Raw genomic sequence first — 26,174 nt, 5'->3', positions numbered from 1 at the left:
GGTGTATTCCAAAACCCCAACGAATGCCAATTTGGCTGGATTATAGGGAGTGCAGAGTAAAGGGAAAGACAGCCTAATGATCACATAAGAGAGGTAGACAGGGGTGAGATCATGTAGGATCATGCAGAAACAGATTTTATTCAAAGTGTGCTGGGAAGACATTTTACCAGCTTTGACCAGGCTACAGACACAATCAGTCTTCATTTTTACTCTAGTCGCTCTGATGCAGAATCAGCTGGAGATTATTGTCTAAATTGTCATAGGTGGTCCCCTTCCATAAACACATAAAGATGCTAAATACTGTATAACATGTTCTTATTTATGTAAACAAAAAATATATATCACAGAGCCTAAAAGAAAGCAAAGAAGATGTAGAAAGGGGGAGTCTCTACCTAGATACAGGTCCTGGGGATTGGGATTCCTACACATAATTTGAAGACAAGATTGCTGAAATAAAGCTGAGAGTCTAGAAAAGATAGACCATGTGATCAGAGAGGATTAGAAAAACTCCAGGCACAGTGGGTCATGCCTGTGATCCCAGCAAGTGGGAGGCCCAGCTGGGCAGACCGCTTGAGCTCAGGAGTTGGAGACCAGCCTGAGCAACATGGCAAAACCTCATCTCTACAAAAAAATAAAAATATAAAAGTTATCCAGTTGATGGGTGCTGACAAGTTGATGGGTGCAGCACACCAACATGGCACAAGTATACATATGTAACAAACCTGCACGTTATGCACATGTACCCTAGAACTTAAAGTATAATAATAATAATAATAATTTAAAAAAGTTATCCATGCGTGGTAGTGCGCACCTATAGCCCCAGCTACTCCGGAGACAAAGAAATGGGAGGATCGCTTGAGTCCTGGAGACAGAGGTTGCAGTGAGCCAAGATCACACCACTGCACTCCAGCCTAGGTAACAGGGTGAGATCCTGTCTTTAAAACAAAAGAAACAAACAAAAAGAAACACAAAACCTTAAGACTGTTGCTTTGGAAAAGCAGTAAGGAAGCTTGCTATCTGTGAGTAATATTACTATTATTGTTTTTTGTTTACATAAAAACATATAACATGTTTTTATTTACATAATCAAAAAATACATCATAGATCTTAAAAGAAAGCTACAGAGATGTAGAAAGGGGGATTCTAACTAAATATAGATCCTAGGGATTGGGTCTCCTTCACTTATTTGAAGACAAGATTGTTGAAAATAAAGTTGTGTATAATTTGTATATAAATAAAGACAATTACAAAACACTGAGACCTGAGTCCTGTATCATATATGGGGGTGGAACCCAAGAACCAAATTTACAGTAGAAGCTGAAAAAATTACCTTAAATCTGGTTTAAAACAACTGAAACTTTAGGATCAATAAAACCAATCTGTAGAGACACTTCCTCAACCCAGGGAAGAGAAGACTTCTGCAGAACAAAGAATTTTGAAGATAAATTCCCACTTAAATATTACACATCATTTGAAGAAACTAGCCACCATGAGGGAGAGCCAACAGAAACAACAAACAGGAGATTTAGAACCTAGCAAACTGGAAATTATAACTTTATACAGACGGATTTTATTATCTTTTACTACATGTCACTTTTGCTTTGGTTCTCATTGACGGCCAATGCAAAACCTTTTAAAATATCCTAATTTACATCTCTATTAAGATTACGGATAATTTTTGAAATTCCCCCAGAGTGAACTAAAGAACATTTATGTGTAAAATTCAACATGGGGCACACAAGGTGGTTTATTGTTATTAGATGAACTAGATGGTGGTTGCCTGCAAATGGGAAACTGAATTAACTACCAGATTGCCACTGATCCCCGTCTACTACTTTGGAGCTAGATAATCTATAACTTGAATATACTTAGTCTTATGTTCAGAAACTGGAGGCAACTGTCTCCTCCAGTCCTCTTGGATGGCATTTTAATTGTTTAATGTTATGAAAACTGAGTACACATTTAAAATGACGCATCTGCAGCATCCCCAAATTTCAGAAACCACTTTAAGTTTAAAAGCTCAGATTTACATGGGAAATTCCAAACATCCTTCACTTTCTGATCCCTTACTAAATCTGAAGTACTCCTTTCAACTTTTCTTGACGTGTTTTATTTTGTACTTTACTCCTTTCTTTCATTTTGCTTAAAAATATCAACACACTAAAGCCAAAGTATTTGAAAATGTAAGCCAAGATGAAGTGTTTTGTTGTTCTCACTGCAAAAATAGTGAAAGAGAAGCATGAAAAATAGTATAACTAGGTATCTCTTAAATCATCCTTATCTATGTGTATTTTGACAACGCTTGCATCTTTTAATCTTTGCAACCCTACTTCAAATGAGGAAATGGGATCTCAGGTTAGTGTTCAAGGCAGAACCCGAACTACGGTATTAGGACTCCAGGCAGGATCCTAAGAAATGCCTTCTCATCCCCCAGTGCCGACATTTTATAATGTCTTCTCTGAAAAATAGATTTAAAGGGGAGACATTTAAGAAATCCTGGCTGGGCGCGGTGGCTCACGCCTGTAATCCCAACACTTTGGAAGGCCGAGGCGGGCGGATCGCCTAAGGTCAAGAGTTCGAGATCAGCCCGGCTAACATGGTGAAACCCCGTGTCTACTAAAAATACAAAAAATTAGCCGGGTGTGGTGGCGGGCGCCAGTAATCCCAGCTACTCGGGAGGCAGAGGTTGCAGTGAGTCGAGATCGTCCCATCGCATTCCAGCTTGTGCAACAAGAGCGAAACTCCGTCTCAAAAAAAAAAAAAAAAAAAAAAAAAAGGAAAAAAAGAAAAAGCAATCCTTTAGTAGGAAAGTTATATATTATAATTATTGACAAAGGAAACAACCCAAAGCAAAAGAAATCTGGGAGGCGCTCCGGCCTGCGAGAGACCTGGTTATGCCTGTTCCCTTTTCGTTAATTATACCCCACCCCTTTTAAATGTTTCTTCATCATCAAAATCCTAAATCTGATCATTTCCTGAGTCAATCTGAAGGATGCCTCCAGCGCTGTGCACACTCCCAGCAAAACACAACGATTTCAGGGCAAACTAAGAGCCACAGAGAGCACCGCTCCCGCCCTGCAGGTACAGGACCCAAAAGGCACTCTGATCTCCCGTTTCCGCCACCGACTCGTAGCTCCTTCCCAAATACCTGTTTATCTCCACTCTCATCCCCATCGCCATTTCCCCCCTTAGCTCCTGAAGCGATTAACCAGCAACAGTGAGAAACGAGAGAGAGAACGAGCGCAAAGGCAAGCCTGGGGGAAACGAATGTCTGCGTGGCAACGTTTCCTTAGGCAGTTTGTCAGGCACTGCTGAAGGCAGCCTGGAAGAAAGCCGGACCCTGAGGCCGCCGAGAGAGGGCCTTGTGTTTGGAGCCCGACGCACTGATTGGCCGCGGCCGAGGAAAAACCCGGATGCGCTGGACAGCAGTGTTGGCAGTCCCGGCTCCGAGATTTGGGCACTTTTGGGGGTGCCGGTGGCCCGGGCCAATGGCGCAAGGTTGGGCAGGCTTCTCTGAAGAGGAACTGAGGAGACTAAAGCAGACTAAAGGTAACAAGATGGGTTTACAGTGTTTTAATTCTTGGTCCTTAAAGGGAAGGGGCGGGGATGCAGCTTTGGCGGGGGAAGGGGGCGTGGAAGTGGCTACGTTTGTGTTAGCGGAAGGCGCTGTAAGTACGTGGACTGGTTTGAGGGGGTTTGAGAGGTGGACTTACTGGAAGTCACGACGGGAGGGGCAAGCCAGAGGACTGGGATCTTCTTTTAGGAAAAACGGTCCAGGAATCCACTGTAGGGATTTGACTCGCGTGAAAGGAATGGGACTTGGGAGAGGAAGTGAGCCTACAGCCTGTGTGTCTTCCTTAGGGAGGATTGCTGCAGGAATCGACAGTTGGAGGGTCAGGGTCAGGGTAAGGGAAGGAGGAGGGGCGCACATCATATTAGAATTGTGGTGAATTTGCAAAAGCAGAAGATTGGAAAAAATGAGCACAGGCGTCTGAATAAAGGCAAAAATTTGGTACTTTTCACAATTCATCTGGAGTGTTGCATTCGCTTCTGGTTGCCAGATGATTTTTGCAGTTCTTTCCAATTTTTGAGAATCAGCAAACCAAAAGGGTCTTTGAGAGGGTAGATGTGAAGACTTTATATGTTTATATACATACAGTCTTACTTTGGAGTAAGCTAATCTTGTTCTTCTCTCTCTGGCTTTTTTAGAGTAAGCATTGAATGGGCTTGTACTATATATATATATATATATATTTTTTTTTTTTAATGAAGGAATTAAGTTTGCTGATTGTTGGTGGAAAACTTAGTAATATTGATTGCACTGCACTTGTGGTTGAAATTTTGCAGTGATCTGTGTGGTTATCCTGGTAGTACACACAATTTCTGTAAGAAGTGTACACCGCTCTTGGTACCTTAATTCAAATACTTTATTTTGGTAGAAAATGAAGTAAACCTTTTATTAGCGTTTGTGGGGAAGTTAGTTGTTGCTCTGGTAGCTTGTGCATTTTTAGCATAAATGTGAGAATAATCTAGGGCGGACAAGTGGGAAAAGAAGTAAATTAGTAAGATAGGACCAATGTAGATTATATCGATTGGGGACATTTTGACTGGTCCAGGAGACTTTAAAAACTCTGTCAAAAAGGTTATGCTACGCTGTATGGTTAACTGACTCTGTGTTGCTTTATATGCTCGAATTCTTTTGCTCTGTGTTTCAACATCCATTCACATACTCTGATGTACAGAGTACAAGTGCCCTGGCCTCTGGTCTGACTCCAGTAGACTCATGAGGAGACAAATCACAAAGTTATGTGATAGTAGATATTGCAAAAGCTTGCTTCAGAGACAAGAGGAACCTCACTCTGCCGGAGATTGAATGGAGCTTGGGAAGATTTCACAAAGATTGTGTGTTAGCAGAGGCGCATTTTCCAGGGTAAAGACGACTTAATCTAAAAATCAAAATTACACATTATATTAATTATGTAGAAGTATATTTTGAAATATCTTTGCAACTGGGGGTAGATAGAGGATGGTAAGGGCCTGAACTTCAAGGCCCACTGTAGAGTGTGGAAACCAAATCACTAGTCCGTGACCACCTCGAGGATGGAAAATATCTTAACATCCTTGTATACCCCTAGCTAAACACAGTGCTAGGGGTATACAAATACAGAACTTTCAGCTCTTCCTCTAAATCTTTTCCCCTTGGATTCCTTATTTGTAAAATTAGAGGATTTGGCCCTTTAATTTTAAAGCCATTTCTAGCTGTTCTCTATCCTTAAACATTTATTGAATAATCTAAGAAGATGGAGTTGGTTGCCAGCAAAATAAGGACAGTAGTACTCTGGAGACCCCTGTATGTGCATTGAGGAACATGGTCAAGAACGTTGTTAATAGTCTTGTTTGTAATATTAAGAAGTTGGAAACAACCAAAGTGTTCATTAACAAGGGAATGGGTAAATAAATTGTAGTATACTCATCTAGTGGGCTACTACTGTACAGCTGGTGGGAATATATTAGTATTAACTGTAACCACATGCATTAACATGTTTGTTAATACAGTATATGTGATTACACTTGGCCCTTGAACAACACAGGTTTGAACTGTGGCGGTTCACTTACAAATGTGCATTTTAAAAATACAGTATTTGGGGGATGCGAAACCTGAGTATATGGAGGGCTAACTTTTGGTATATGTGGTTTTCACAGTGCCAACTGTGGGACTTGAGTATGCACAGATTTTGGTATACATGGGGATCCTGGAACCAGTTATCCTCATATATCAAGGATCAGCTAGCTGTATGTATAATATATACAGTCACACACTCAATAACAGTATTTCAGTTATCAGTGGACCACATGTACAGTGGTGGCCTGGTAATATTATTATAACACCCTGTTTTTACGGCACTTTTTCTGTGTTTTCTTAAGTATAGTGACATACTGTACAGGTTTGGAGCTTATGAGCAAAAGGCTGTACCATATAGCCTAAGTATATAGTAGGCTGTACCATCTAGGTTTGTGTAAATACACTCTCTGATGTTTGCACAAGGACAAAATTGCCTAACAACACATTTCTCAGAATGTAGCCCATTGTTAAGTGACGTATGATTGTATATAGTGGGGAGGCGTGGGAATGTGATCAGGGAGAGGAAAATTCAGAGGTATTGGTAATTTATGAAATCAGGTTAAGGCAAGTTAAGCTAAAGTAACAAATAGCCCTAATATGTCAATTGTTTAAAATAAAGATTTGGTTTTCACTCTAGTTTCATGTTTAATGTGGGTTTGGCAGGTGACTGTGTTTCACAGTCACTCCATCTTTTGGTGCTGTCTTGTAGGAGTTTACCATGGTAGGAAGAAAAGAAGATTGAAAATTGAACATTGGCAATTAAATCTTTTCACCAGTAAATGACATGTGACACTCCTACTTATATTTTATTTACCAAAAGCAAGTCATACAACTTGGGGGACAGGACATAAATTCTCTCTTACCTTCTAGAAGGAGGGTTATGTCTATCGTTAAACAGTAGTTACTTCTACTGCAGTCATATTTTAGTTCTTAAACTTTTTTTTAATCATATAGGTTGGAAGACTGTGTTTATGAGTGTAACACATGCATATATTTGATGTATGATCTATTTCATAATGAAAAATTGGAAGAAAACAGTACAGCCACATGCTGTCAATTTTTAGTTAAATAAATTGTTTATTCAGAAGAGTTATTCTTCATACTGATTCTTTGCCAGTTACATTATGAATATCTTCTCCCAGTTTTTAAGTTGTCTTTTCACTTTTATCTTTATGATGAACAAAATATTTTATTTTTTGAGACTGGCTCTCTGTTGCCCAGGCTGGAGTGCAGTAGCGCGATCATAGCTCACTATAACCTTGAACTCCTGGGATCAAGCGATCCTCCTGCCTCAGCCTCCCAAGTAGCTGGGATTACAGCTATGTGCCATCACACCACACTAGTTTTCTTTCTTTCTCTCTCTCTCTCTTTCTTCTTCCTTCCTTCCTTCTTCTTCTTCTTTTTTTTTTTTTTTTTTTTTTTTGTTTGTAGCGATAGAATCTTGCTATTTTGCCTAGGTTGGTCTGAAACTCCTGGGTTCAAGCAGTTCTCCTCCCTCAGCCTCCCAAAGTGCTGGGATTACAGGCATGAGCCACCATGCTGGGCCTTAATTTTAATATATTCAAACATGTGAACCTTTTTTAATAGTGAACATTTCCGTGTCTTAAGAAATTGGTTTCTTACTATAATTAGTATAGTAGTTACAGGTGTGAGCCACTGCACCTGGCCACTATTCCTGACCTTCTATCTTTTCATATAAAAATTTTAATAATTTTACCAAATTTAACGGAAAACCCATTAGGAATTTTGATTGTAATTGCATTGACTCTTTAGATCAATTTCATCTTCATATTAACATTACCACTAACATGGTATATGTCTCCGTTTATTTAGTACTTGTTTAAATTCTCAGTAAATTTTATAGTTTTCCCTATAGAGGTATTAAACATCTTTTTGTTAGATTTGTTCCTAGATAACTGATAATTTCTGGTATTGAAATATATTCTCTTTAATTGTATTTTCTAATTGTTTTCTGCTGATATATAAAAAAGTGCAAGCCAAAAGAAAAGTCAACAAAAGACATGAATAGATATTTCCTAGAAAAGGAACTATGAAGAGATGCTCATCACCACCAAGGAGCAGAGAATTACAAATCAAGAACACAGTGAGGTACTATTTTACACCCATTTGATTGACAAAAATTAAAACATCTGACAGTGTTGTATATTGAAGAGAAAGTACATCCACAGGATCTTACACATTACTAGAGGGAGTACACTTTGGAAAGCATTTTCACGTTTCTTCTAAAGTTATACTTTGTGACTCAATAGTTCTGAGATAATATCCAAAGCAAATTCTTGTACATGTAAAATAAGAGACACAGTATTGAAAATTTACAAAAGCAAAAACCTGTAACCAACCTAAATGTCTATCAGTGGAAGAAGATCAGTAGACTCTGGTTTACTCACACAATGAAATGTTATACAACAAAATTAATGACTGCTGCAACATAGACAATATGAATGACTATTGACAGTGTGATATTAAGTAAAACAGATGTACAGCACAAAACCCTTTTTATAAAGTTGGACAACTAAGTAAATACTTTTTAGAAATATTCATAGATGCAACATGTCTATTAGAGAAGGAAGAAAATAATCAACATACGATTCAAATGATAGTTTTCTGGGGTTGGGGGAGCAGGGCTTAAATAAGGGATATGGAGCATATATCACAAACTGGTAGTCCATTGGCTTAATTTAACCCAAAAATGTATGCAGCTTTTCGGCTTTGCCTGCATCCTTCCCCCTTCTTTCTTTTTTTCCTCCTTTCTTCCTGCCTGCCTGCCTTTCTTTCCCTTCTTCCCTCCCTCCCTCTTTCATTCCTTCCTTTCTTCCTTCTCTATCTCTTTCATTTATCCAATCTTTACATTTATTTTAAGTTAATAATGGTGATAATCATCGTGTTATTTGGTAAGCCAGCTATAACTGTTGCCTTTGTTTGGGGGTAGTCCATGTACTAGGTGAGCCATTGAATTGTGAGCAGAAGTGTTACGCCACTATGGGGTCAGAGCACTTAATTGCTGTAGCAAGACCTTTCTGACCTCTCTTTTCTCCCCGTGTTGTGGTGGCCAGCAACACTGAATACTGCCTGTCCAGTCAGCCTAGAGCCCTGAGAGACTAATCAGCAGAACCACTCTGTTAGCCTTTAGTTGGCACATGTCATTAATGAAAAATAAACCTTTGTGGTTTAAAACCACTAAGATTTGCCCCTACAGCATAATCTAGATTTTCCTGATTGAGACAGTTCCCTACATTTAAAAATCAAGATATTTTACATAAAAGTCTAAATTGTAATCATAAAAATCAAAATATCTGGCTATGCTGACCTAAATTTTTTAATGATAGCAATTGACTAAAGGTGACTATGAGTTGCCCCCTTACTACCAGACTTGTGCTTCTCAGTTCACCAGTCTCCTTGATATTTGCAGCCCCTAATACACAGTGTGGGAAACAGTATGTTGTGTGTTTAAGTGGCCTGATTTGCTTATTGTTTATTGTTTAAAATTAGCATTTTCAGTCTTATAGGTAGGTTCTGTAAAAATGCGAAATAAAATAGAAGTGACTGCCTGAATTTCAGAGGAACTATTAATAATTCAGCTAATGAGTTCAACAGGGAGGTAAGCAGGCTAAGTGACGTTTTTTGACGGTATGAATAAAGATCAGAGCCAAGAATGTGTTCCTGTTGCAAGGTACAGGAGGATACTTTGGGTTTCTGGCTAAAGTCAACAATAACATTTGCTTTTGATAGTACCTCAGTCTTTTAAAAAATGTTTTCTGTACGTATCTCATTTATTCTTAGACCAATTTCATGCATCAGAGCAGGTTAATTTTCAACCAGCTTGATAGATGAGGAAACTAAGATATTGAATAAATAATTGACTTACCTGAGGTCAGTGAACTGGGCAGAAGCAAAGCTGGAATTGTGACTCTAGAGCTTTTAACTATACTTTGGGAAATTCGAATAATCTTGTTTTGCTTCAAAAGTCAATATGCCAAATTTGAATGTCCCATTTGAGTTGTTCGTTTACAAAAACTCATAATTTCACTTCCCAGGCATTTAAGAGAGAATGCTATTTATAGATCTTATTAAATATAGTATGAATGTGAGTCAGATTCTCCAGTTGTCTGCCCTAAAATGTTTACACTGGCATGGACAGTCCAAAAAGTGTAATAGAAGTATTATTATTTATAACTTTAAAGATATTTCCCCCCAGTTGTTTTATCTTCTATCGCTTTGCCCAGGCTACTATTAAAAGTAGTTTGAATGCATTGATTAGAGCGTGACTAGGCTCTGGGGAGTACAACCTTGGATTGTTCTGTAGGATGAAAGAAAACAGTTTAAGGTTAACTAGCATTCCTAGAAATAAGAGACTTCACTCAACTACATTTCTGTTATAGCATCTGAATATGTATCACATATGTACCAAATTGCCCTAAAAGCTGTTAAAATTTAAGAGAGGGTAATCCCATTTGAAAATGCAACCACCATTTTGTTCAGGAGAGCAGACAGAACCATAAATCAAATTTAAAACCAGATAATTCAGTCATCTCCCTGATTTGGTCAAAATTAGTTGATTTCTTTTGACAATTAGGAAATCAAGTTGAAAAAGAAACCTCACTTTGTGACCTAAGGCCTAACTCACTGATGGACTTCTCTGAAGATAAATTAAGAGATGGGGCAGTTTCTGTTAAATATTAATATTATGATCTAAAAACTGTTGAAACTCTACAGGAAGATGCCTGTTTTTCCCCTAGACTTTCAAGATAGAGAATGGGGTAGGAGAACCACTAGAATTATCAAACTGTAATGTTAATTTTTTATTTTCTTAGAGGAATTATAATTATTTGCTGCTCACACAAAGGAATTTTCCTCTCTTTTCTTTTACATAGATCCATTTGAACCACAGCGACGTCTCCCCGCGAAGAAAAGTCGACAACAACTTCAGCGAGAAAAAGCCCTTATAGAGCAAAGCCAAAAACTTGGACTTCAAGTTGGATCAACCTCATTACTTCCAGAGCAGCTGCTTTCAGCACCAAAACAGAGAGTTAACGTTCAAAAACCACCTTTTTCTTCCCCTGCTCTTCCGAGTCATTTCCCTCTCACCTCTCCTGTTGGTGATGGACAACCACAGGGCCTTGAAAGTCAGCCAAAGGAACTGGGACTTGAGAATTCCCATGATGGTCATAACAATATTGAGATTCTACCTCCAAAGCCAGACTGCAAACTGGAGAAAAAGAAAGTGGAATTGTTAGTAAGTCTATATGAAAAGTCCATGAGACTTTTCATCTAAACCGTTTTTTCCCAGTGGGCTTTAAGGAAATGTAACTTGTTTATTTTAACATTTTCTCTCTTTTATATTCAATCCTAGAAATGTGATGTTTAAACTATTGAAAAACAGCTACCACCTAAATATAAGCTGGATGCTGTTAGTCATTCTGTATGTTTTATGTTATTGAGTCTTCATAACAGCCTTAAAATGCATGTTTATTATTTAAACTTTATAGATGAGGTATCTGGGACTCAGAAAAGATGATACCTTCCTAAAGCTAATACACTGCTAGTAAATAGTAGAGCTGAGATTTACATATGAGTCTGTCTGGATCCAAAGTTTATGCCTTTTACACTCAGCAGAAGCAGTTCTTTTTTTTTTTTTCTGTTCTTTTTTTTCTTTTGAGACAGAGTCTCACTCTGTTGCCCAGGCTGGAGTGCAATGGCGCGATCTTGGCTCAGAAGCAGTTATTATATGCATAGTGCCTCTCCCCAAATTGACCCCTTTCTTCATCTTCCAGACTATTTCCATTGGCCCAGAAATTGGAACTTGTGGAGAGACATAAAGGGATGGTCAAAGGAGAGAGTGTAGGAAATTTAGGGGACTAATGATAAAACTCAGTTCATCATTAGGTTTCTTTTTATTTATTCTTTACTGTCTTTGTATTAGAAACAACCTTCATAATTTAGCTACACTGCTCTTGTGGAAGATGCTATTTTTTGATTTGCAAATTCTTAGAATTTTTATTTGATAGCTTGTGTTTTAATATATACTCTATTTCTTTGTTTCCTATTGATTTATCACTCACAGAGGAGAAGGAATGACTTTTATCTCTGTTTTCTCTTTTCTGAGTTCTTTTCAAAGTATCTTTTTTTTTTTTTTTCTAATCTCTGACATCTTTTTAATCTCTGCTGATCCAGATTCTATCCTGTGAATTTAAAATGTTTCCTGTCCACTAGGGGTTTACAACTAAGAAATCATTTTGACAAGAGTTATAAAACCACATGAATTTATGAAATCTACATTGAACAAGTGCATACATTAAAGTGTCTCTAAGTGTAGTTTACCAACAAAGACCTGAGACAAATAGGAGGTAAGTTTACATTGAGCTGGACAATTCAGATTAGATGTCATAGGGAAACACTCTTTTTTTAGATACTTGGAAGAATTTTCATAAAAGACATGTAACCTAAACCATTCACGTAAAGGAGAAATTTTGAGGTTTTAAGGAGGAGAAAGGAAAGCTGTGTCCTAGAGAATGTTCAGAGATGCTACCTCATTTCTCTCGGAGAGATGGCAAAGGATGAGCCAGAGAACAGTAGAGAATTAAATAAATGAGGAAGGAGGACAGACGCGGTGGCCCACACCTATAATTCTAGCACTTTGGGAGGCTGAGGCGGGCGCATCTTGGCCAACATGGGGAAACCCCGTCTCTACCAAAAATACAAAAAAAATTAGCTGGGCGTGGTCGTGCGTGCCTGTAGTCCCAGCTACTTGGGAGACTGAGGCACAAGAATTGCTTGAACCTGGGAGGTGGAGGTTGCAGTGAGCCGAGATCGTGCCACTGCACTCCAGCCTGGGCAACAGAGCGAGACTGTCTCAAAAAAAAAAAAAAAAAAAAAAAAAAAAGGAAAACAGAAATGAGGAAGCAGAAGCAGGGGATGAATAAGTAGAGAATTAAAGAAATGAGAAAGGATCGGAGATGCCTGCCTAGCAAATTCACTAATGCAGCAAGATACCATGAAGCTCTCTGAGGGCTAAAGGCCTCAATCAAAATAATGGTTAGAGAAATTCCAGGTGTCAGTGTTATAGATCATATGGGAGAGAGTGCAGGGTGAGCTGTGGAACTAAGGTGCCTAGTGAAGAGATGCCTGTAATAGTAAAAGTGAGAAATGACCAGTCCCAACACTAAGGTGTAGGAATGGAGCGACAGGGACAATTTTGGAAGTGGTTACTAGATTTGGGAATAGATACATGTGGTATAGTGGCTGTAAGAAGTGACAGTAATAGGAATAAATAGTTTTGCCGAGTTGGCATCAAGCTCATGACTTTATGGGAAATTTTAATATATTTATTTTAGAATTGGACAGATTGTAAGACAATACATGTTTTCAGATCTTTGAATTTTTTTTCTTTAGCCCAGCATTCCAGTCTTAGCTCTTAGTGTTTTACTTCGTTTAAAAATGTCTGAGTTGGGCTGGGACAGTGGCTTACACCTATAATCCCAGCACTTAGGGAGGCAGAGGCAGGAGGATAGCTTGAGCCTAGAGTTCGAGACCTGCCTGGGTAATACAGCAAGACCCTGTTCTGCACAAAAAGGAAAAAAAAAGACAAAAATCAAGTCTAAGAGTTGGGAAAAAGTGAACAAATTGAAAGAAAATATTAACGTGTGAAATAAACATTGGTTATTGTCTGAAGCATGTTAACGTGGTGGAGACTTTATAGAAAACTCTAAAAGGTATAAGTAATATGACATCAGCTACAGACCAATTTTTATTAATCTCCATTCTGCATATAATACATAATTAACTTACACAAATTTCTTTGTACTCCTAAACACATGCACAGTATTCTGGCTTCTAGTTTGTGAGTTCCTAGATTATATACATATTACGGATTTCAGAGATCCAATTTATGTAAGCCTCTTTACTTTAGATCGTAGTCTTTGTTCCCATTAGAACAAAATAATGAACTGCAGGTGGGTTTCTTTTAAGAGGACTTTTGAAAGAACATATACATAAATCTTCTTGATTAAATTTTATACTTAGGGGACTGAGACTGGTAAGGTGTGGGATAGGGTAGCAGTTTCTTTTTCTTTCATAAACTCATTTTTATGCTTTTTTTGCCCCCTAGGCAAGAAAAATCTCGTTGGGAAGTCCTCCAACAAGAACAACGGCTAATGGAAGAGAAAAATAAACGTAAAAAAGCTCTTTTGGCTAAAGCTATTGCAGAAAGGTGAGGCACCTGAACCAGGAGAGGCTGTTTGTAACCTGTAACCTGTTCTGTCATGTGTTATATTTATTTTCCCACGTCTCTTTTAATAAACTGATATTTTTTCTTCGACCATTACTTTTAAGTAAACAAATTATGCTTTATAAGTGATACTGAAATTCCAATTATAATTTATTAAGGAGAACTTTTTAAGCATAGAGCATATTAAATTTGTAAATATAGTTGCAGTTAAAACTTAAAGACCTTCATTAGTGCTTCCAGTTTTAGCCATCTACACAATCATAAGGGAAGCAGTAAATAGCTATCAGTATATGTAAATTAGCAACAAATGCAAGTTTTAATTTTTATGTAGGGAGGCCTTAATCATTTGATGTGTAGAGGAATAAGGTTTTCTACATAAGTGACATACTCCCATGAATCTTAAGTGTATTTCCTATGGGCGTTTTCTTAAATAATGTGTCCCGCCTCCACAAGTAGAAGATACATGATATAGTTTAACTTTTTATTGATGACTCAGGGTCGTTATTCTGAGCACTGTGTGAGATTCAATTTTTCTTTCACCTTCCAGTGTCTATCAGCAGCCCCTTCACATTTACTGCATTGTACCAGCCCTATACAACATTCCCATTGGAATCATTCTTCCCATCCCTCACCACTCTTGCTGAGTTTGTAGTTTCTGTCTAATCTCCTGTGGCCTTAGGAAACTAAACTTAGTCAATAAATCAATGGTTGTGAATAGTGAAAAATAAATGCAAGGAAATATTTAGTGACATTTTCTTTTTAGACTTCCAGAAAAGTCTGTCAAACTGTTACTGCTTGAAGCTAGAGTATGTGTAGGGGCAGGAGAAGAGGGAAGAGGGTGATAGGTATAAGAGTAGTTTAGAATTTTGTCTACCAGAGGCGTGAGTGTATTTGAGAAATCATGATTTTTCTTTTTCTACTACTGGTACACCTTTATCTTTCTTGAAGCACAGGAAATATGCAACTCACTGAGTTACTATGTTTCAAGGGAAAAAACCAGCAGATAAAAGAGTAGTACCTTCTTTTTTTTTTTTTTTTTTTTTTGTAAGTGATTATTTAAAAATAAAGCATTTTAGTAGTCTTTGATTTCTAAGAGATGGGAAGGCTGTTTTCTGTGGTTTTACAAAAACATGTACAGGCTCGGCAGTTCTTCTTATAAGTGTTTTTGATTTTAGACAGAAAGCACCAGTATAAACAGAAGTGTAGGGAAATGCATCATGTTTGAACTATTAATAAAAGGACAGTGAAGTACTTGACATTAAGTGAACTTTTGTAGGCTGAAAGGAAGGGTAAATGCCTAAGAGTAGAAATCTAGAGAATGTGCTGTGTAACATAGTGGACTTATGTGGGGATTTTTCTTCTTCATTCACAGTGTGTGTGAAAATTTGAAATGAGTGAAATCATGATTAAAGGGTTGCTTTTTTATTTTCTTGTTCCATTTCTTAAGTATATATTGTACTTGGGAGAGGGGATTAAGAAATGATGAGGTTGGATGTGCTTTTAAATAAGGAAAATGAGTGTTTTGGTGTTCAACTCCATAAAGAATTTGGGGAACTAGTAGTTTTCCTAGAGAACAAGAATCAAAGCAATAAAAGTTTGGGGAAATGGGTCCCAAGAAAGTTAAAACTAAATGGATGTTCTCAGATGTATAAAGAGGTGTGGTTTAGTATAGGCATCTGTCTGTTCTTAATGGCAGGTAAGTATCAGACAAATGAAAATGGGCTTAGGAAGAGGAAGAATTAAAGACTAGAAATTTGGAAAGCTCTGTTGAATGTTTCAATGTAAAGGGAATACAGATATATTCTTTTAGTGTTTGTTCTCTTTACAGAATGAGTATCTACAAATGAACTATTTGCTGAGTTTTTTTTAGTCTTGTTACTTTGTTTATGCAACATGCAAATATAAAATTTCAAAAACTCAAATGTTAACCAGCATTTATTTTATTTCAATTTTCCTGAGTTTTTTCTAACTTTTAAAACATAAATTATAAACATATATACAGTATCTTGCTTTTTCGCTTACATTGTATATGAACCCATGGTTTTAAAATGTTCTTACTTTCCCACTCACATACCTGATTTTCTAGATCCAAAAGAACTCAGGCAGAAACCATGAAACTAAAGCGGATCCAGAAGGAGTTGCAGGCTTTAGATGACATGGTGTCAGCTGACATTGGAATTCTCAGGAACCGAATTGATCAGGCCAGCTTAGACTATTCATATGCTCGGTGAGTTGGGGAAATTGAACAAGGAGTATGATTTAATTAATGTTTATTGCCAGCTATTCCAGGGGCTTTTATGTATATATCATAATTTAAGCCTCAAAACAACCCCATTCAGTGCTGTATTTATTCCTCTTTTGTGCTAATTCAGGTGTCTGCTCTTCAGTGACGTCTTCCTTAACTCTGCCCTACTAGTTAACCTTGTTCGTGTGCCATTAGAGCAGATCTTGCATTATTTATTTACATTTTAGTCTTTGCTGCTAAACCCTCAGCTATTTAATGTTTGGAAGTTTTTTATTCATCTTTCAGGATCCAGCAAAGTAAATATCTGAATGATTTGCCCAAAACTGTTATTCTAACACCATGTCTATGTTCTTTCCATTAAAGTTTTTGATATCTGACACGGTCCTATAGGATTGAAATCTAGTTCTCACTTTAGCTTTTGTCAGAGTAAGAGGATCTAGTTTAGTTTTTAAAAGCTTATGAATAATTTAAGCAGATCCACTGTCTTGGAAATTTGAAATATTTTCTCTTTTCTTTTTTTTCAATTATATTCTTATGAGTTGGTTTAATATATGTTTCCTTGGTGTCAACCATTGGCATTTTTTAAAAGAGAAAAAAATACCATGGAGTATTTTTAAAATGAACTAACACATGTAATGAATTACATGGACTTTGCAGACAGATAAAAGGGCAAAAAATTATATCCAACTTCAGGGTTTTCAGCCCTTTCAACATTGCTTTAATCATACTGGTTTGTCTTTTTTTGCAAGGGAATGCTGTGTTAATGACTTGATTTTGTATCTTTCTCTGTTACACTAGAAATCAATCAAAATGCCTCATTAGGCCAGGGTAAACCACAACATCAGAATGTTTATGTAACAGTTTATTAAAGCGGAAATGCTTGATTGTGGTTTTTAATTAACTGTTGAGTGTTTAAGAAAGAGACTTGTGGTTGTTCTTGTGATTCTTGTAATTGTTGTTGGACCATATGCTGTTAGACTTAAAGAGTTGTCTTTATTAATTAACTACCTAAATGAATGCCATCAGTAGCTGATAACCAGAACTTCCAGGTTTCCATTAATAAGGTCATTAAGGGAGGTAACAGAGATTTTATTTAAGATTAAACTAAGCCTTGGTTTGTAGCATATTTTATTCTCTGTAACATAAGTTTGCCAGAGGAACATTTTTATGCCTTTGTAGCCTTTTATATGAATAATTCATATTATAAGGTACAAGTACTAGGTACCTCAATAGAAATTTGAGGCCGGGCACGGTGGCTCACGCCTGTAATCTCAGTGTTTTGGGAGGCCAAGGCAGGCGGATTACGAGGTCAGGAGATCACGACCATCCTGGCTAACACAGTGAAACCCTGTCTCTACTAAAAATACAAAAAATTAGCCAGGCGTAGTGGTGGGCGCCTGTAGTCCCAGCTACTCGGGAGACTGAGGCAGGAGAATGGCGTGAACCTGGGAGGGAGGCGGATCTTGCAGTGAGCCAAGATTGCGCCACTGCACTCCAGCCCTGGCGACAGAGCGAGACTCCGTCTCAAAAAAAAAAAAAAAAAAAAAGAAAAAGAAAAGTAATTTGATTTTGTTTTAATTCTGTTCTAGTGGAAACTGGAGAAAGATGCCTTTTCATATTCAGTATTATATAAGAAATGTCATAGTTTTAGCCTTCTAAGAACCACAAAGAAGGTGGGGTTACTAAAGGAAAAAACATCCTATAGTCTCTAAGTATCCTAAATGAAATTTTAGTAAATTTTTACATCTTTAATAAGTTACAGATGACAGTTTCTCATGTTACTAATATTGATTTAGTTGAATGTAAGTAGATGTTGTGTGCCGCTGTTTTTATTTTTATTTGTGAGATGGAGTATCACTCTTATTGCCCAGGCTGGAGTGCAGTGGCGTGATTTCTGCTCATTGCAACCTCCGCCTCCCAGATTCAAGCGATTCTCCTGCCTCAGTCTCCTAAGTAGCCCAACTACAGGCACCCACCACCACACCTGGCTAATTTTTTTTATTTTTAGTAGAGATGAGGTTTCACCATGTTGGCCAGGCTGGTCTTGAACTCTTGACCTCAGGTGATCCGCCTGCCTCGGCCTCCAAAGTTCTGGGATTACAGGTGTGAGCCACCACACCTGGCCGTGTGCTGCTATTTTCAAAAGCCGAAGCTCTTGGCGTTCAGTCAAAGGAAAATATAGGCAATGGTGATTAGAACCATATAGTGTGTCTTGTTCATGTGTAAGATTAAGGTATCATTTTCTAAATTTGCATTTGTGGTTACTGAGAAATTACAGATTGGTAAAATAATAATATGGTCCAGATTTCGAGTGAAAGATAATCCCTAGGACAGTCAGTTTTTATGGGAGATTTCCTTGTTTTTTCTTTTTTTAATAAAAATAATATCTTAGTTCTGTAGTATTTGGTACAATGCTATGTCCACAGAAGGTTCTTGGATAGTAAATAGGCCAGAACTTGCTTTAAAATTGGCTTCTGTAGAGCAGTGTTTGGAGAGACACCTCTGAGAAGACTGGCACTTTGAGTGAGCCAATTTGAGAGAGTTGCTGCTGCTACTGCTACTGTTCACCACTGGGATTACAGTGTTGCCATATGCTGTGCAGACCAGCTTACAAAATCAAGAGTGGCTGCATGTAGAACATTTTTTTGAATCACTGTTGACCATCTAGGTTTCATAGACACCTTCATACACACAAACATACACCCACAGACAAATATTTTTAAATCACTTTATGAATAATTTTTAAAAGTAAGATTAAAAGGGATTGTGTAAAACAAAGATTTTAATAAGAATATAAGCCTGGTAACCATCTTTGTATCAAGTAATGTTTGACTCACAGACATGAAAAGCTGAGAGAATATAATTACATTACATCCTTGTAGCAACAAGGGATAGTCTAGATACTTGTAAAATATTGGGGGTAAGTTCTCCCTGCTGAAATGATTAACTCTATGATAATATTTTTCCTTTCTATGCTTAGAAATATATTTTTCATTCACTGACTCTCAAGTTTGAGAAAATTCACCTAGGATATGTTTTGCTGAAGACTCATCTGAGATTTCACATATGATCGATTTTTATCATCTGGACTCTAGAATGTGTCTCTGCATTTCTATTAGTTTCCTAGGACTGCCATGACAAGTAATCAAAAACTGAGTGACCTAAAACAACATAAATTCCTTCTCTTGCATTTCTGGAGGCCACATACCCAAAATCAAGGTGTCAGGTTTGTAATGTCTTCAGAGACTCTAGCTATCCATTTCTTGCCTCTTCCAGCTTCTAGTGGCTGTGGGCATCCCTTGGCTTGTGGCCACGCCACTCCATTCTGTGCCTCCATAGTTATATTGCCTTTTCTTCTCTCTCAAAACTTCCTCTGCCTTTCTCTTAAAAAGATGCATGTGATTACACTTAGGGTCCAACAGTATAATCTGAAATAAACTCCTTTCAAATCCTTTACCTTAATCACATATTTTTCCATATAAGGTAATTTTCACTCATTTGTCATAGAAAGTAATATTCACAGGTCCCAGGAATTAGGAATTCTCTTTGGGAGGCCATTTTTTAGCCTACCACAGGATTCATCTTTTGATTTCTGTAACAGTGGCAAAATGTCTTCCTCTGTCAGTTGTCTCTACTTTGCTAATACTGGATAGGCAGAAATGAAAACTAAAAACAGTTTTCAAAAATGGTGTTTTCAGTCTTCTTTTATATCTTCTGGAGGTGACATAGTACTTTGTACATCACAGTAAAGAAGGTCAACAATGATAACTTATTGCATCATCCTTTTAGATCATTATTTTATTTTAATTTTTTATTGCAAAAGAGAATAATTGATAAGTAATGATGAAATAATTCCTAGGATGATGAAATGGCAGAATGTTTCAAGATACAGGAAATATAAAAATACTGCAATAATCCTCTATCTTAGATTTATGAAAGGGTTCATTGGACCTCTCTAGTAATTGCAGAATACAATTTATTTTGTTTTTTTAAATAAGTAAATTTTCTCATTGTTTGAAAGGCTTAAGAAAAGGTAAAAATTATGAAATGCTAATTTATACAAATAGTGAGAACTGCTCAGAAAAGGAACTGAAAAACTAAAAGTGGACCCGTGGAACCCAGTGCTATACAGAGGGTTAATGGTTGAGTTTTTAAACATTTAAGGGGATACCAAAACAAAGAGATACTTTCTAAAATCCTTTAAAAATAACTTTCATTGATCCATTCCATCCCCCTTTAAAATAACAAAACAATTGTATAATTACATTTCCAGTTCACTCTGTCTTACTATGTTATGTATAATGCTCTTATTATTTTGTTCCAGAATGTCATCATACACTACTTTGGTATTACCCACCTGACTGTAGGCTGGTAGTGCAGTTTGTGAAACTAATCAATATTTTAAATGTTAAATCACTCTGTAGGAGAGTATATATTCGTATTTCTGACCAGAAAGACTTTGAATAAATAAACAAAATACAAAATCTTCAGTGATTTATCCAGGGTGATAGATCAGTGGAAACCAAGGGACCTATTTGCAGATGTTAATTTCAATTCAGTATTCATGAGTCCATACTGTAAATCTCTACTGATTGATTTTGACTGGCTGAAGGAGACCACAGACTTGCAGAGAAGGGAGGTTTGAGTCACGGTCAGGTCAGGGCATTCATACACCTATTGAGAATGTCAGAACCCCTGTCTTGTTGCAAGAATATTACATGAACAGGGTATGTTATAAAGTATGGAAATAAGGGAACTAGGTATCCAGTAGAGTTCCTTTAGAACAATTCTTTTAACATAGGGGGTTATTGAAAGATAATGGGCACTCTCATTCTTACATTTACTATATTTAATTAAAAAAAAGGAAATATGATAGATTAACATTATGTAAATGAGTTTTCAAGTATAAATACCAGGTCCCTAAATTTTGTGTAATCTTAATTTTAGATTCATGCTTACTAATACATTAACAGTACTTTTTGATTCTGGTGTTCTAAAGGAGAAGTTCTGTTTCTTGAGCACCTACCATACACAAGACTGGAAGCTTGCCCCGTTTATACTGTTTAATACTCAAAACTCCTATGAGGTATTTTATCATCATTGTTTTACAGATAGACCAAGACTCAGCTTAAGTAACTGCCCAGAGTCTCTGTACTGGAATTTTCAATTATTGCATGCCTCTTCCCCAGCCCCTTCCAGAGGAACCTGACTGTGTTTTGGACTCAGGATGCTGACCCTGAGGCATACCTAATTAGAACAAAGATGGGCTACCGACTCCAGTACATTTAATTCATAGGCTAAGTAGTGGTTCATGGCATGGCCTGACACTAAGAGTTCTGTTTAAGCTGAGATGAGCTGGGCAAACCTGGGTTCTTCTCTGAGACTATGGAATTGGATCACTGAGAGATTGAGTGGAGTGAATTTGATACAGATTGCAGGTGGTGGCCATACTGGGCTGTGAGTGTGATAGGAGAGCTGAAATGAGAGAAAATGTGTTGCTTCTAAGCATTGAAGAGAATAGCCTTTGATTCTGATGACATGACTATGAAATTGCCTCTTGCAGCCTACAATAAAACTCAATTTTTACCTGAGCTAGTTTGACTGGATATCTGTTCTTTGCATCCACGAAAAGCCTTAACCAAAACGGGCACACACGGTAATTGTCAGGAAGGTTTTGACCCCTGAGTTGTCTAAAATGAAAGCCATTTATTATTTTCACTGTATTTTTTTCCAAGACAGAGAATCCTAAATTAGGAGATACACCTGTTTCTTTTTGCCATAACTCTTATACTAGAAGCTACGTATTACACTAAGTCGATGTAGGCACTCATAACAGGTAAAGCAGCGTGGCCTTCACAACTGCTAATGGTAATGAAATTGAAGAACTAGTTGGAAATCAACCTTTTTTCTGACAAAGAGGAAGGACCCTCTTGTTGCAAAAAGAAAAGCAACAAATTGTATAGAAAAGGTAAAAGACAATAAATTAAGATACGATAACTCTTCTTTTTGTACTGACCTAATGCAGAAGAAAAAAAGTGAGATTGCATGGTGACTTCTCCGGTAGAATTGCTCTGCTTCACATACGACTTTACATAAGATTACCTATCAACAGAGTTTATACATGTGTAAATATGTAAAATTTCCTACTAAGTGTAAATGGAGTAGTGGAGAGAGTGAGAACAACTTAACCCAAGGTTTCTCAAGTGGGAGCATTTTTGTCCAATAAAGGGACATTTGACAATGCCTGCAGACACTTTTGCTTATTACAACTTTTGAGAATTACTGGCTACTGATGGGTAGAAGCCAGTGATGCACTTTAGCATCCTGCAGTGTGCAGGACAGCTTCTCACAACAAATAATTATATGGCCCAAATTGTCAGTAGCACCAAGATTGAGAAATCCTACATATAGCTCTCCTGAGGTTTTCTACTTGATGTTTATGTCTTGCTGTCACCCAGTATCATTTTGCTGGGTGTGCTCTGTCCCATTTATATTCATCTCCCAACCACTGTCCATATCTTTCTCCATCAGAATTTGTCTCTTTTTTTCTAATTTATTAATCAAGAGATACGATTTTCCACTTTCTCCATCTCTTGTCTTACTTCTTATAAATTTAACCAGCTGTGTGCTAAAGCTAGCTTACCCTGGCTCATGTGGATTTTGTGTATCTCTTCCCAGTTCTGCATTCAGTAATATCACCTTGGTGGTAGTAGTTATCCCATGGAAATGTAAACGCTACAAATCAGGGCTCCCCATCCTCCCACTCCGGAAGTAGCATACCACTGAATTAACCTTTTAGACTGCCTTCACTCAAAAACAGCTTTGGAAAGAAAACATTCGTGCAGAATGATGTGTTTTATTAGGTGAATTCAAGTAAGGATATTGTGAAAGTTTCAGCAGCCATGGCCTAGTTTGTCTAACATGTAGACAAGTGTTTGTAAAGCAGTAATATCCATATCTTCATTATCTATTTTTTCCCAGTTTTGGAGTTTAATTATTGTTTCTAGATCCTCTTTTGAATATCTTCTTCAATGGAAAACTGATGGACTTATCTTTATACACATCCTTACAGGAAGCGGTTTGACAGGGCTGAAGCAGAGTATATTGCAGCAAAGCTAGATCTGCAGCGCAAGACTGAGATAAAAGAGCAACTCACTGAACACCTTTGTACAATCATACAGCAAAATGAGCTCCGGAAGGCCAAGAAGTTGGAGGAGTTGATGCAACAACTAGATGTACAAGCTGATGAAGAGGCTCTGGAGCTTGAGGTGGAGGTAGAGAGATTGCTACATGAACAAGAAGTAGAAGCAAGGAAACCAGTGGTTCATTTAGAGAGGCCATTTCAGGCTGCTGAGGAGAGTGTGACTTTCGAATTTGCAAAAGAGAACAAAAAGTGTCAAGAACAAGCTGTTTCCCCAAAGGTAGATGAACAGTGTGGAAATTCCAATAGCATCCCCTTTCATAGTCCAAACTGCCCAAATCAAGAAGGTAATGACATTTCAGCTGCTTTGGCCACATGAAGTTCTGGTATTCTTTTGAACTAATATGGTATTCAGTGAAGTATACTTTTTGCAGTAGATTATGCCCTCACCTCCAATAAAAACCTCTTTAAAACAATGCTGATTTTTGAATTCATGATTAGTTTTAGTAAATTAATATGTTTGGCCATTCTAAAATCCAAAATTATGATAAGTTTATTTCTGGGGGTATATTTCACCTTGATTTTGGCCCAGTTCTTTCAGTGTTCCATTACCCTTTTTACTGAATTAAAGTTAAGTGACTTAAAAGGATGGAAGAAAAACTACATGGTTGGAGTGTTTTTAGACCAGATAAATATAGAAAAGTAGAATGGAAAATGATACTCAATACCTAGTTGAACGCATTTCACTTCTCCTGGGAGATGTATTAAGACTGGAAGTCCTATTTTATGTAATCAGTAAAAAGACAAAAATTACAGTGTGAAAAAGAGAAAGACAGGAATCGAAGAAAAAAGTTGCAGGTTGAATTATCTATCTGGATATTACTAGAGTTGTAAAACTTGGAAATTGGAATTTATGTGAAGAACCAGACAACTGAAGCCAGGATCACTTTTGTCTTCAATTTACCTTCAAATGGTTTTAGTTTATAACTTGGGTTTTGTTATTTGACACACACACACGTATATATAAACATACATGTAATTTTACTATTATATTGTCATTCCTTTAATCGATGAATTGATTAAATTTAGACAATTAAAACATTTCTAAAGTGAGGCTGAAAATAATATAGAAAATCTCATTGCTACTTGTGATGATCAAAAAAGGATGTATTTTCTTTCTAAAGTTATCTATAAATATGTGTTTGATATGTTGGACATGAATTACCCTGTCATGAAGCATTTAAAAGCTGATTTTCTTGTTAGTTTGTTAATTACCTGTTACTAGTATTTGACCAATACATTGTGCTGTATGTAAATGTGTAAATAAATATTGTAATTTTCTCACAAAGTCTGTGAGTATCACATTAAATTATGATTTATTTACCAGAAATTCCAAAAAGTCAAAATATTACCTTTGAGGACTTAAAAAAAAAAACAATTATTATCAGAGAACATAAGCACAAATATAAGATTGTATCCATAAAAGTTTCTGAAAAACTTAGGGACGTCCTGTTTTTAAATGGGTTTGTTTGAGGGTATTATCTTCTGGTAATAATAATATAGATGAGCTTTATATTTTTATATTACGTAATTTGAGTTGAAAGTATAACATTTCATTACTGACTTCTCTAAAGCATTTCTATAGATAGTTGTGCTTTTATTTATGAATGACATACATAAAAGCCAAAAGTTTCATTGTCTAACACACTTCTTTTTCTAAGGAATAAACAAGTCTGATGTACTCACAGTGTCTTTCATTTACCTTAAAAAAATTTCTAACAGTTTAGTATGTGTTAAGCATTGTGTGACAATAATGCATCTTGGATCTCTTTGTGGTACATACAGTTATTTACTTTTGTTAAGCCTCTGTTAAGGAAAACTGATTATCAATGAGGTTTTATAATATTGGTTAAATGCAGATATGTGCAATCTTAATTCTCAGTCTGAACACTTCAAAGATATATGAAGAAATGAGAACCATGAAAAAGAAATGTTAGATGAGACCTCAGAGATAATCTAATTTAATCTTGTTTTTTTTGTTTTTGTTTTTTGTTTTGAGATGGACTCTCACTCTGCTGCCCAGGTTGGAGTGCAGTGGCACGATCTCAGCTCACTGCAACCTCCGCTTCCCGGGTTCAAGCAGTTCTTCCTCAGCCCCCTGAGTAGCTGGGATTACAGGCGCCTGCCACCACGCCTGGCTAATTTTTGTATTTTTAGTAGGGACAAAGCTTCACCGTGTTGGCCAGGCTGGTCTCAAACTCCTGACCTTAGGTGATCCACCTCAGCCTCCCAAAGTGCTGGGATTATAGGCGTGAGCCCCTGCTCCCAGCCTCATTTTATTTTATAGTGAGGAATTTGAGAGCCCAAGATTTCAGTAGCAGCTTATTGGCCAGCTGGCTCATTTGAAATTTAAAGTGCTAGTAAAGTTGCTGTTCCGTATTCCAGATGTGTCACTTACATATTTCAGGCTGTGAAGTTCACTGCACTGCATCCTTCTACTTGCAAATTTTGCTTTATAACCTGTTGAGGAGGAGTGTGTGTGTGTGCATGTGTGTGTGAGAGAGAGAAGTGCTTTCAAATGTGGCTATAAAAGGTCGACTGAACCCATTATTTTGAAAAAATGTTATCTTGCTTGGCTTTCCTAGGGTGGTATGAGAGTACTCAGGTGATGATATAAGTGACAAAGTCATATTGCATCAGTTTTATACAAAGGCAGCTGTATCCCATCTGTGGGAGGAACAAGAGCAAATGAATGAGAAGTGAGGGTTCATTGGTATGAAGACCATCTGCACTGGCTTTTCTGGGATCACCCTGACATAGACATGTTTCAAATAAAATACAGTACGTTTGAAAGGGTTTGATATATAAATTCACAAATACACAATAATTGTTAATTTCTGTGAAGGAAATTACTGGTTCA

At 37.1% G+C, this 26,174-nt stretch overlaps 1 protein-coding gene across 3 annotated transcripts; it reads left to right on the top strand.

Moving 5' to 3' along the window:
• Positions 1-3,373: 3,373 nt before the first annotated feature.
• On the top strand, positions 3,374-24,602 carry GORAB (golgin, RAB6 interacting). 3 transcript variants are annotated; one of them, XM_050784003.1, is made up of 5 exons: positions 3,374-3,549; positions 10,516-10,873; positions 13,749-13,850; positions 15,955-16,095; positions 23,186-24,602. In XM_050784003.1, exons 1-5 carry the CDS (start codon positions 3,414-3,416, stop codon positions 23,631-23,633), a joined length of 1,185 nt encoding a protein of 394 aa, XP_050639960.1. In that variant the 5' UTR covers positions 3,374-3,413; the 3' UTR covers positions 23,634-24,602. The 3 variants fall into 3 exon arrangements, with proteins under 3 accessions (XP_050639960.1, XP_050639970.1, XP_050639979.1); XM_050784022.1 differs by lacking the exon at positions 3,374-3,549 and adding an exon at positions 11,855-11,988 and having other exon boundaries at positions 10,805-10,877; XM_050784013.1 differs by lacking the exon at positions 3,374-3,549 and having other exon boundaries at positions 10,780-10,877.
• The last annotated feature ends 1,572 nt before the right edge of the window (positions 24,603-26,174 follow it).

The sequence above is a fragment of the Macaca thibetana genome, chromosome 1 (assembly GCF_024542745.1).
Source record: "Macaca thibetana thibetana isolate TM-01 chromosome 1, ASM2454274v1, whole genome shotgun sequence".
NCBI lineage: Eukaryota > Metazoa > Chordata > Mammalia > Primates > Cercopithecidae > Macaca > Macaca thibetana.
Note: the sequence above shows the minus strand (reverse complement) of the source record. Positions and strands in the feature narration are given on the sequence as shown.

Bases quoted from the DNA above. Each gene is read 5' to 3' on its own strand.
- GORAB (XM_050784003.1), top strand. From the start codon at position 3,414: ATGCGCTGGACAGCAGTGTTGGCAGTCCCGGCTCCGAGATTTGGGCAC. The intron at 3,550-10,515 runs GTAACAAGATGG...TCTTTTACATAG, and splicing joins GAGACTAAAGCAGACTAAAG to ATCCATTTGAACCACAGCGA. The intron at 10,874-13,748 runs GTTAGTAAGTCT...TTTGCCCCCTAG, and splicing joins GAGAAAAAGAAAGTGGAATT to GCAAGAAAAATCTCGTTGGG.